The sequence below is a fragment of the Toxorhynchites rutilus genome, chromosome 3, assembly GCF_029784135.1.
Source record: "Toxorhynchites rutilus septentrionalis strain SRP chromosome 3, ASM2978413v1, whole genome shotgun sequence".
Classification (NCBI taxonomy): domain Eukaryota; kingdom Metazoa; phylum Arthropoda; class Insecta; order Diptera; family Culicidae; genus Toxorhynchites; species Toxorhynchites rutilus.
This window is the reverse complement of record NC_073746.1, coordinates 106,555,115-106,567,696: the sequence shown is the minus strand read 5'-3', so window position 1 is coordinate 106,567,696 and position 12,582 is coordinate 106,555,115. Positions and strand designations below refer to the sequence as shown.

Here is a 12,582-nt window from a genome sequence, read left to right as displayed (position 1 = left end):
CGGTGCGATATTATGTATTAAGTAGTACACTATTGTATGAAAGCATATATTCTGATGTAGGATGTAGGAAATTGGTGAGCAGAATTTTTTTTGTATTAAAATATCTCAAATGGAATAATATTTTATGGACAAGATAAAGTCTTTTGTAATTCCTATTTTGGTAACAGAGTTTCCAGTGGGTCGAAACATCAGCGATGAAATATTTCGATGAGGAGAAATTCAATTCAAACGAAGAACAACGGAGTTTTTTTTTAGTTTGGTCAAGTTTACGTTATTATGTATATCGATTGAATTGTTGTAGCATACATCTTGTGATGGATCTGACATATCTGTTTGTAGAAAATTATTATGATTTGGATTATGGAAATTTGATCAATCAATTGATCAAATTTTCATAAAACTGTGAGGGGTGATGTAACCTTTTCCTCCTATTAATAAAAAAAATAAATAGATTTCTTGACGAAAATTTGAAAATCTGAAAAAAACAACAACGACATCTATTAGGGGTCCAGTTTTCCTCTGATATCTACTATCGATAATCACTATCGATAAGGGAACGTTATAAACGAAAAAAAATAAAATTACGTTATAAACGAAATTACGTTATAAACGAAATTACGTTATAAACGAAAAAAAGGTAAATGCATTTCTCTCATTCTCAATCAAATCGTAATATTTCATAACCGTTGAACAGAAAGCCTGTTCAACAGGCGGCATATGTGCGACACAAAGTTTCCCAGGCTTGGATTCGAGGGATTTAAACTTCCCCGACAGTTTGCTTGAACCGCAACGAAACGGACGTGAATCGTAGAAGATCGTCCGACCGCCACTCGACGAGGTCGCAGGTCGGATTGTTCCCACAGCATCCGTCTTTATTTGCTGTGCATTTATAGTGACCTGACCGCAAGATCCCATGCGGTAGCCATTCAAATATACGGCGGCTAACCGACAACAAAACAAGCGACAACTGTGTTCAACCAACATCGGCACACACACACAGCATTTCACGCAGCCAGTCAGCACCAGCCCGGTAAAACCCTGCGCGGCTAGGTGCCCACTTTACGCATGGCCATGTCGTAACACGTTACGCGTTATGTTGTTATTCGTTGCATTTACGGTATGCAAAGGTTGTGAAGAGAGAAATGAAAGGGGTTCATAATATACTTTTCTTTCATTGAGATAACGTTTCTAATTTTGTTTTTTATTTTTCCTTCGAAGAAGTTTTAACCCCTTCGCTCTCACAAAGTTCTCATTCGACTTGGTGAGATTTCTGAGGATATTTGTTTGCGTCTACGTGAAATCCGAGCATTGACCGGATTTAGTTTCGTGCAGGGAAGTTCACGTGTATTTACATGACCTCTTCCTGGAATCGTACGTGATCGTTCGAGGCTAACTTGACCCTGAGCCATTCTCGTAGTTAGTCGGGCAATTATTTAACACGACAGGTGGCCTCCTTTTTGGGAGTGGCGCTATAGCCACCGTGTTTTACTACAATCGCGAGTCGGGACTTCGAACGGTTACAATAGTTATTATTGATTGGACGATGTTGATGGTATCGTCGAAGTATGTACATTAGAGTGCCAATGAAAATGGTCATCTCGATTTTTCAAACGGGACTTTCTTAAAAATGTTCGATTTTCCAAATTTTCAAAAACATCACCCATTCAGGAACCGCTCTCCAATCCCAATTATTCCGGCGATGGCACAATTTGTTAGAACGTCCATGTCAGACTCTTCCAAACATTTAATTTCATCACAGGTGATACAGCCTTTTCTCCGACCCTGCAGAACCCACATGGATGCTGTCGATACGTCGCTATTCTAATTATCCTGAAAAGCCGTTACCACAGCGTGAGAGGGAGTTGATAGTATAAACCACAAGCAATTTACACTGCAGTCAGGATGCCGTATTTTGCAATTGCAGCAGCAGCTGTACAACAATTTGGAGCCGATCGTAACGCATTGATGTCGATATTTAGTACGAGAGCACCGTATGCTCGATTTATACCATCGGAATGAAAAGAGATTTATTGACTTGCTGTAGAAGTATTTGGCGGATTAGAAGCTACGGCAGATTGGGTACAGAACTAATCAATGACGTTCATCGAAGCACTGTATGTAGTGCTTTCGTCGAATTACGCGGGAAAACCACTGCATTACGTCTGTCTGATATAAGTGGTGCAGAAAATTATTTTATACGCTATGAAGGGTTGGAATTGGAACTGCGTAAATTGCAACCAGAGCTTATCGCCTCCAAAGTGGTTTAGTTATTTATTGTGCACGCTATCGTGGTGAGTTTTTTAAACTACAAATGGACTCGCAGAGGGACTATCGAATAGATCTACCATCAATTGTAATACTCGTGTCTATCGGAAGCCAAAAAGTTTTCGGTCGTTTTCTCGGGTCAAACCGAAAAGTTTCCTGCTTTTATTCGCAAGCAGAATGTTAATTCCATTTTGCTGCGCAATGCATAAATTCTCGGGAACTGTCACGTAGCTCCAATCAGCCAGTAAATTTCAATTACCAATCCAAATCGAGCCAAACTTACCGACAACAACAACAAAACCGCTCCCCGAAGCAATGTACATTTTGCCCCTAACCAACAGCGGTTGCGTTTCGGCCAAAGCTTCTTCCAGAAAAATCCCATGCCGAGCACTCTTGCCAACAGAAATCGCTCAATACTCATTTCTTCGGGCTCCTGGTGGAGCACTTTAGAAAGTGCCTCCCAAGTGAGCTCTCCTCCTGCAGAGGATCCAGACAACAGGGGAGGCGAGTGGAAATACGTGTAGCACAAAGTTTCCACCGTAAATCACAAAGTTTGCGGAATATCTGTCGATAAATAAACCTCGATTACAGTTTCCAGCTGCACCTCGCACAGCCCCCTCTGTCGGCAGCTTGATACCGTAACAGCAAAAGATCCCGAAGAAAAAAACCAGAAGTAGCAGCTCGTTGCATCATGGAGTTGCCTCGCTCCGGATTCACGCGATTTCTGATGTGCCATATGCGCCAACGATGGCCAGTAGATTTGGTCAGAGTTCGAACATGCACAGATCGCACTTTGATTCGAACCAGTTCGGAGCGAACCGGTTAGGGATTACGAACGGTTGGAATCATACTCAACTGAGCGAGCTAGTACTATAAAAGCATTTTCATGAAAAAGGAACTACTAGAAAAAATAAGTTCTGATTTCGATCAAACTTAGTATGTATTTTTTTTGTCGATTTTTTTAACTTGTAATTTTTTTTTATTTTTCTCTGTTTCGAATTAACAAATTTTCAAAAAACGATTCTTTCGGTAAAATTGGCAAAACAAACAAATTTTCAGATCACCCAAATTTAGGATGGTGTACTTATCCTGAATTCGGGTGAAAATGTTTTTTTCATTTTTTGCCAATTATACCCATTTTTCAAAAGTTGTTATTTTCGAACCGCTTGGCATACTCTCCTTAATTTTTCATATGTAAATCAGACTAAGCTTTGAAAAAATTCGGCCAGCGTTTCATTTATACCTACAAATCCATTAACACTTTCGTCGCCCAGCGTAATTCGGTCGAGTTTCTTGAGGGGCCCAAATTGAACTGTTGGTGCGCTGGAGAAATACGCGGACAACAATACTGCCCATGTTCGTATAGCAGACGTAAACGACAAAATGAACAAAATTGACTTTTACGCTGTTTCGTATTCCACACAACGTGTGCATACGTGTTGCTCAACATACATTTTTTTTCGAAAACAATTGAGCAATTTTGAAAAAACGATTTCGAAAAATCACTGTTTGTACGCATAACAGACGTAGTTCCATACAGCTTTCATACATCGTTCGAAAATCTTCAACTACCAGTATTATGTGCTATAAGCTAAATCTACATTTGATCACATTCTTTGAAGTGTTCAATAATGCCTTTCATGATAGTATCTTATCACTTATCATTTCCTTAATAGATGAATATAAGAAACCATTGAAACGCTGCTTATATAGTTACTATTCTCTGCACTGCGATGAACGTAGAGAAGCAATTTCGTTTTCTATGTTGTAACTACTTAAATTCCTGCATTCGAATTTTCAAGTAGAGAAAGAAACAATCAAATCAGTAGTAAAATATATATATATGGGGTTGAGGAAAAGGAAATGTCGTATTTCTGATCGAAATTCGACGCTTTATTTAACACTAGCTGACCCGGCAAACTTCGTCCCGCCAAAAATTTGTTTTTTGTTATCAATACCTTCAAACATTCACGTTTTCTTACTATGAGCAAGTTCATGGGTCCAACCACAGAACCGTTCATTGATTGATCTTCTATTCGTCTCCGTTGAATTTACTTTTTACTTCTAACAAAACTCATCATTATAATATCAGATTATTTTCAGATACAATTCTCGTTCAAGATTTTTCAACCACTTGCAAAAAACATGTTTCTCCGTTACATGGAATAAATATTTTATACAGAAAATATATTAGAATAAAGACAGCCCTGAATCAGACAATTCCTTCCTCGAGTTCTGATCTTATCAACACATCCGGCGATCCTTTTTTTAGGTATAGATAGAAGAAGATATAGGAGTGCGTTTCACCCCATTAAAATCCATTTCCAGTATCGAACAAAGATCAATTTCGCTCAAATGGACTAACAGCACTTGTCACTATGCAATTGTAGAACATATGGGAATTTAATTTTCCGAATTTTCCCTTTTTCCTTCAAAGTTTTCCGAAAATTGTCATGTTTGGTTGGATTATTTTTGGTTGAAATTTGTGTAATATTTTTATGGGACCCTCTCTCCATTCCAGAGGAGAGAGGGGTGTCATACCATTAAAGAAACATTTCTCATGCACAAAAACCCTCACATCCAAAATTGTGCATGATTAGTTTTCGAGTTATGCAGAAGTTTGTGTTTCGTTTGTATGGCAGCCCCTCTTAGACAAGGGGGGAGGATTGTATTCCCCATAGAAACGTTTCGTGCCCCTTAAAACCTTCACATGCCAAATTTGGCTCCATTTGCTTGATTGGTTTACGAGTTATGAAGAAATTTGTGTTTCATTTGTATGACAGCCCACCCTTAGAGAGCGGGAGGAGTGTCTAACCACCATAGAAATATTTATTGCATCTTAAAAACTCCACATGCTAAATTTGGTTTCGTTTGCTTGATTAATTCTTGACCGAACGATCTACGTCTCGGATAACGTCTCGCAGATGATATCAGTGTGGTGACAACGTCGACACAAAAAATCCAAAATATCAATGAACTGTTCGATCAATTTGAAAGAGTTGCTGGTGCGAAACTGAATCGCCATAAGACGATTTCAATTAATGTTGGAGCATATGATGAGAATCGTTGTATAGTACCATGGCTTCAGACACGTGAGACGGTTAAAATACTCGGCATCGTCTTTGCGAACTCAATAAGAAAAATAGTGAAACTGAACTGGGATGCGCTAGTTTCCAAAACAGCTTAAATAATTTGTGAAATACAACATCATTCAAATGTCCACCTAGGGCTTCCTCGCACACCTTGATCCGGAACAGGTAATTTTTGATGACTTTTCGGCAAATATGGGACGGTATTTCGGTCATAACTTCACGAATGTTGTTTTTCAAATATTCAAGAGTTTGCGGAGAGTTGGCATAGACACGGTCTTTCGCATAACCCCACAAAAAAAGTCTATCGGGTTCAAATCGCATGATCTGGACGGCCAATTGGCATCACCAAAACGCGAAATTATGCGTCCCTCAAATTTCGTTCGCAATATGACTGTTCACGATAATACGGAAAATTGTTCTTGACGCCGACAAATTTATTTAGAATGCGAACGAATGACCGGTGTTACTTGTCGACACTTTATTGGGAAATAAGAGACCTGCTGCTATCTGCTCAAGCTATTTATAGGCTGCTGTGATCGAGATTTAAGTGGCAATGAACCGGAAGAGCAGTAACAGATCGGTTGATGCGCGTATTGTGGTAAACGAATTGAGCTAGATGCTAAAGCTAGATGCTAGAGCTAGATGAGCAAGAATTTATAGCAGCAGTCCGTCCATAAAATATGGAACGCGTAAACATGCCGGCCACCGTTAAAAAGGTGTCTTTTTAACAAAACAATCTCCTACTAATCTTGATCACTAGTAACTATTGGAATGGATCATTAACATAGGCTTATGAATTCAGCTTATTTCAATGGGATCAGCTATAAACGTTCTCTTAAAAACTATTGGATATCTGCATTTGCGTCTGTCTCTCCGCTCGTTTGGTTCGGTACGTTGTTTACTTCTGCTTCGGCTTTGATCGTCTACACCACGTGCTTCTTCGGGCGATGCGTAAGTTCGTCTTCTCCGACCATGTGATCTCTCGGCTGCCATGGTCAAACGGATTAGTACTTCTTCTAGCTAGCTGCTCAATCCTGAATGGGTGGTGCTGTGGATTCATCCTTCCCTCGTATCGATCTCTTCTCATTCTACGTCCTCGTCAAATGGGTTTCTTGGAGCGGAAGCAACCGGCCTCCACGGGGGTCCTTTTCTCTGGAATACAAATTAAACGGCTTTTTCAAACAATAAATGAGAAAAAATGAATAGACTTAACCGGAGCGGAGGCAACCGGCCTCCACGGGCCCTTAGCGGGCGATGATCGTTGGCATCAAGTACTGAGCGTACTTGTGCATGAGCTGATAATGCGCTAAACGTAGGGTGAGAGGATGATCAATGGAATTCGACTTCCTTCAAATTGTGGCTGGATTGATTCGTCGCATGATGCCATCTCCCTTGTTGATGGATTGCTCGTGGTTGTGGGTTGGAGCAGACGTCATTGCCGCGTAGCGTTGGAGGATGAAACATAAATGAGATTTTTTGAAATTCAATGAAAAAATATGGCTTACATGGATGGGAGGTCTCATGACCTCCCATTGATGCGCAGTGTGATACTGCGATTGGTGGAAGGGTTTCAGTTCCCTCCTTGTAGACCAGCAGCTTCAGTGCTGTCAGGATGATCAGACTGTTGAACCGGTAGGACACAGATCTTGCTGATTGAACGGCGGTACTCTCCTTGGGATGTCCTCACGGTCACGACGCGGATGTGGTTGTCGTTGCCCTTGAAGATCTCCGTAATTCGTCCTACTTTCCACTTCAGCGGGGGTTGGTTGTCTTCCTTTAAAAGGATCATTGTGCCGATCTTGCTGTTGTCACGCTCAACAGTCCAACGTGTGCGAGGTTGTAGCCCTGATAGATATTCGGATTGCCATTGTTTCCAAATTTTTCGAACGTATTCTTGGGTCTGCTGCCAGCGGTTTAGCCGGTTGAATGAAACCCCTTCCATACTGGGTTCCGGGATGGCCTTTAGTGAACGATGGACCAGAAAGTGCCCGGGAGTGAGCACTTCCAGGTCATTTGGATCTGAGCTTAGCTGTGTCAGGGGGCGAGAATTGAGACATGATTCAATTTGAGTAAGTAAAGTCACAAATTCGTCGTGATACAGGATGACATTTCCCAATGTGCAGCGCAGATGCTTCTTGAGCGATTTGACTGCTGCCTCCCAGAGTCCGCCAAAATTCGGGGACCGTGGCGGTATAAACTTGAAGGTTATGTTGTCGTCTTCAAAGTGGCGAGCTACCAATTTCTGATGATGCTGCGAGCGAAATAAACGAGCAAGCTCTTCAAGTTGTCTTTGTGCGCCTTGAAAATTTAGCCCATTATCGCATTCGATGAGCTCAGGTATGCCTCTGCGCGACACAAATCGCTTAAGAGCGGCGATGAAGGCATCAGAAGTGAGATCTGTGACAAATTCAAGATGCAGTGCCTTTGTCACGAGACATACAAACACAGCAACATAACATTTGACTGCTGCAGCTCGTTTGGCAGGACGAAAGTAAAAGGGACCACAATAATCCACACCAGTTCGCAGGAACGGAAATGTAGGTGTGACACGTTCTTGAGGTAATTCGCCCATTAGTTGCTCCAAGACCTTTGGTTTACAGCGGAAACAGCTGACGCAAGAATGGACTACCCTACGAGCAATATTTCTGATTCGAAGAGGCCAAAACCTTTCTCGCACCACAGCAATCATTAGCTGTGGACCAGCATGCAGCAATTTGTGATGATAATGAATCATAATTAGGTTTGTCAGCGGATGTTTATCCGGTAGAATAATCGGATGGCGTTGATTGTAGCTTACTGGAGCATGTCGTAGCCGGCCACCGACGCGCAGTATGCCATCTACCAATATCGGGAATAACGCTTTCAGGCGCGAATTGGATTTTACTTGTTTGCACCGATGAAGTTCTGCGATATCGTTAGCGAAACGTTCCATTTGGGCTAGCTTCACTACTACTTGAGTCGCGGTGTTTATTTCCGTAGTTGACAAGCACCCAATTCTCCGTTTTTTATTTTCTTTAGTACTGCTGGCATTGTGGCAGTATCGAAGTAACCAAGCAACAACACGTACCAGTTTCATAAACGACGAATATTTTGAGAACAGCTCATTCGAGGGAGTTATATGAGCAGTAAGGACAACAGTTCGTTCTTCCAACTCGTCGGAACCGAATTTCTTCTCGGTTTGACGTCCAAGTGATGGCCAAAACCGAGACGTTTGCGAAAGCCAGGTGGGACCATTCCACCACGTGGAAAACTGCTGTAGTTGAGCAGAGGTCATCCCTCTAGAAATTACATCTGCTGGGTTTTCCGATCCAGGCACATGAGACCAAATTCCACCTGCCGTTATCTGTTGGATTTCTGAACATCTGTTGGCAACGAACGTTTTCCATCGAGATGGGTTCGATGCGAACCAGTGTAGACAAATTTCTGAATCTGTCCAGAAAAAATTTTTGGTTTGAAGTTTTATACTTGTTTCAACCTTTTCGAAGAGATGGCTTAATAACAAGGTGGCACAAAGTTCTAGTCGAGGGAGACAGACTGTTCCGTTTTTCTTGTTTTTTCCTTTTGGCGCGATCTTTGATTTCGCAATCAGAAGGTTGGTTTTTATTTCACCATCAGATGACATAGCGCGAACGTAAATGCATGCTCCGTACGCTCTCTCCGATGCATCACAGAAACCGTGAATTTCTAGATTGATAGGTCTGGATATAGCTTTCGCCCATCTAGGAACAGACAGGTTGGTCAAATTTTGAAGACTCTCTCTAAACTCCATCCATTGGTGCTGCAGAGCTTCCGGTAACCCTATATCCCAGTCATAATTCTCATACCACAACCTTTGCAGTAACAACTTGGCCTGCACTACCACTGGACCTACTAGCCCAAGTGGGTCAAATAAGCGTGCGATGTCCGAATAGACAATTCGTTTTGTAATTGGTAGCTGATCACTATGCGTTGGAGCTTCGAATCTGAACTCGTCAGCGACAATATCCCACTGAAGACCAAGGGTTTTTATAGGAGAAGTAGAAGCATCGATTTTCAACAAAGTGCGCTCATCCTTCAGTTGATCCGGTACGTCAGTGAGATTTTCTGGATTGTTTGATGTCCACTTGCGAAGCGAAAACCCGGCAGAATTAGTGAGATCGAGCAATTCCCTGCAGAGTTGTCGTCCTTCTTCGACAGTATCGGCTCCTGTAAGCAAGTCGTCCATATAAAAATCGCGACCAACGGCGACCGATGCGAGAGGATAGGTTGTGGTGTTATCTTCGGAAAGCTTCTGGAGGCATTTTGTTGCGAGATATGGAGCTGCAGATGTGCCGTATGTTACGGTTGTAAGCTGATAACTTTTAATGGGTTCCGAAGGTGTGTCTCTCCATCTAATTCTTTGTAGGGGTTGATCAGACTCTTGAACTAATATTTGCCTGTACATCTTTTCGATGTCGGCAGTAATGGCAAATTGCGGTATCCTAAATCTCAATAGGATTGAGAGAAGGTCGTCTTGAATAACCGGTCCCACTAGTAGCGCATCATTAAGGGATATTCCAGAATCCGTGGTGCATGATGCGTCGAAGACAACACGAAGTTTGGTGGTGATACTGTCGGGCCTCACAACACAATGATGTGGAAGGTAATAGGTTGGAACAAGCGAGTTAGTAGACGCATCATCATCGACCAGTTTCATATGGCCCAGGTTAACGTACTCGTGAATGAAAGCAGAATATGCTTCCTTCAGCTGAGGGTTCGAATTTAAACGACGTTCTAATGAGCAGAATCGACGATCAGCAATATCTCTGGAATTCCCAAGCTGCGAAACCAATGCATCTTTCTTGGGAAGTGCGACAACGAAACGACCGGATGAGTCCCGTTTAACCGTTTTAGCGAAATGATCCTCACACTCCTTTTCTTCCAATGATTGAGTGCTCTTGATATGACACGACTCAGTTTCCCAGAATCGCGTAAGTAGATTTTCGATTGAGGCTTCTAGTACTACATTAGCTACATTGGCGACAGCAGTTCGTTGTTTCTCATCCTTCACTTTTCCTGATACCACCCATCCCAAAGCGGTGTTTTGCAAAATGGGTCCATCGGCACCGATTTTAATCTGACCATCACGCAAAAGCTCATAGAAAACTTGCACGCCAAGTATTAGGTCGATATGTCCCGGTTTGTTGAACGAAGGATCGGCTAACGTAGCATCGGAAGGCAATGTAAAGTCGTTGATATCAACTAGTTTATTAGGCAACTGCATTGTAATCTTGGACAGCACGTGAAATTTCCAGTTGTTCTCAAAATCAGCACGTTGGGATTGAACGCGAATAATGGTAGAGTATTTTGAAGTAGTAGATGACAGCCCTACTCCGCTAATAGGTATGAATTCTCTGGTACGTTTTAGTTGCAGCGTTTGCACCAGACGTTCCGAAACAAAATTCAGCTCAGAACCGGAATCCAAGAGCGCTCGAGCCCAAACGAAATTTGTTGTTGAATCATAAACTTTAACAAGTGCAGTAGAAAGCAAAACAGTGGCAGGAACTAAGCGACATATTTGATTGGTAGGCGACGAAAAGTGGCTAGTCGAAGGGGCAGTGACCGTTGGCTTTGGATTAGCAATCGGCTGACCCTGTTGGGTAGATTGTACGCTTTGCAATTGGTTATTCGGAACAGATGACGACTCATGCTGCGAACCCGCGGATGATGACGAGGACGACGACGATGGTTCAGATTGGATGGATTTATTAGTATTCATCGGGGCGGACGGACGATGCAGCATCGTATGGTGTTTTTGGTGGCATACACGACATGTTCCACCGGAGCAATTATTAGCGATATGCGACGACGATCCAAGACAATTTATGCAAAGCTTTTTAGATTTCGCTTCATCGAATCGTTGTATTGGAGTTAGCTTTCGAAAGTGTTCACACTGATATGGTGAATGTGCAGGTTTTTTACAAAATGGACACGAACTTTTAGGAACAATGGCTGAATGATTTGTGGTTAGCTTCGGTGCTTGGTAGTTTATACGCTGTGAAGGGGAGGAGCGAGAAAAATCTTGCGATCGGGATCTAGATCCAGCTAAAGACTGCAAGACGAGTCCGTGTGAGCGAAGGAATTCAACAAGTTCAGTGTAGGTTGGAACATTTGTCGATTTACGGTGGGTCTCCCAAAGACGCAAGGTTGTTTGATCGAGGCGCGAACTCATCATGAACACTAGCATCGTGCTCCAGTTTTCAGGATTTTCCCCCGCCTTTTGCAGCATTTTCAAATTACGCTCAAAATCGTCGATTAACCGATTAAGGGATTCCGCACATTCCCTTTTCATACCATCAATAGCAAAGAGTGCTTCGACGTATGACTTAACGAGAAGGTATTTATTCTCATATCGCCTATCGAGCAGATCCCATGCAACCGAATAATTGTCTGCTGTTATCTCTATCACATCAATCACACGCTTCGCATCTTTACAAAGAGATGCTACCAAATAGGAGAATTTATCTACCTGACTAAGCATGGGGTTTGAGTCGATCAGGGACAGAAATGTATCACGAAACGATGGCCACTCCTTGATCGATCCGTCGAATAGAGGCAATTTGATTTCAGGCAGTTTTACTCTAGCTGTGGAAGTATGAGCAGGAATCGATTGCACTGCAGGTGAGGGGTTAGTACCATGCGATCGCAATTTGTTAGTGATAAAACCCTTTATTCTCAAGTAAATCAGCTCAAATTCTGCACGTGAATCCTGGTTCACATGTTCAATGCACATCGGATCAATTTCTCCTTCTACTTGCTGCATTTGATCTAAAGCGGAAGCGTCAAAACTTTCTTTCAACCTGGCTTGAAACTCATCAGAGCATTCCAATTGCAATCTGGCATCCATAAATTCTGAAAAAATGCCTTCTAAACGTTCTCTCCAACCTTCAAGCATATAAATATCTCTATCTTCTTGATAAGTTTGCACTAGATGTTCCAAATTATTTAGCGAGTCTCGCAGAAAACGTTCACGTTTTTCCAGCTTCTTAAGCTCCGTAGCCATTGTGCTCGACGGTAGCCGCAGAATAGTTAATCGAACCTCGCGATCCACACGTGCTTATCAAAATTCCGATATTTTTTTTTTCAATCGATCAAGCAAAAATACGAAAATATCTGCGACTCAGGAATAACGCTCGATTTGGCCTTTCTAGAAGCTCAGCTCACATGCAGCATGCAAATTGTACTTACAATCTTCGATGACTAATCC

At 42.2% G+C, this 12,582-nt stretch overlaps 1 protein-coding gene across 1 annotated transcript; it reads right to left on the bottom strand.

The window, feature by feature from the left end:
• Window positions 1–6,927: 6,927 nt before the first annotated feature.
• Window positions 6,928–12,378, bottom strand: LOC129773390 (uncharacterized). The gene has a single exon (XM_055776988.1). The coding sequence runs from the start codon at window positions 12,376–12,378 to the stop codon at window positions 6,928–6,930; it is 5,451 nt and encodes a 1,816-aa protein (XP_055632963.1).
• Window positions 12,379–12,582: the final 204 nt, after the last annotated feature.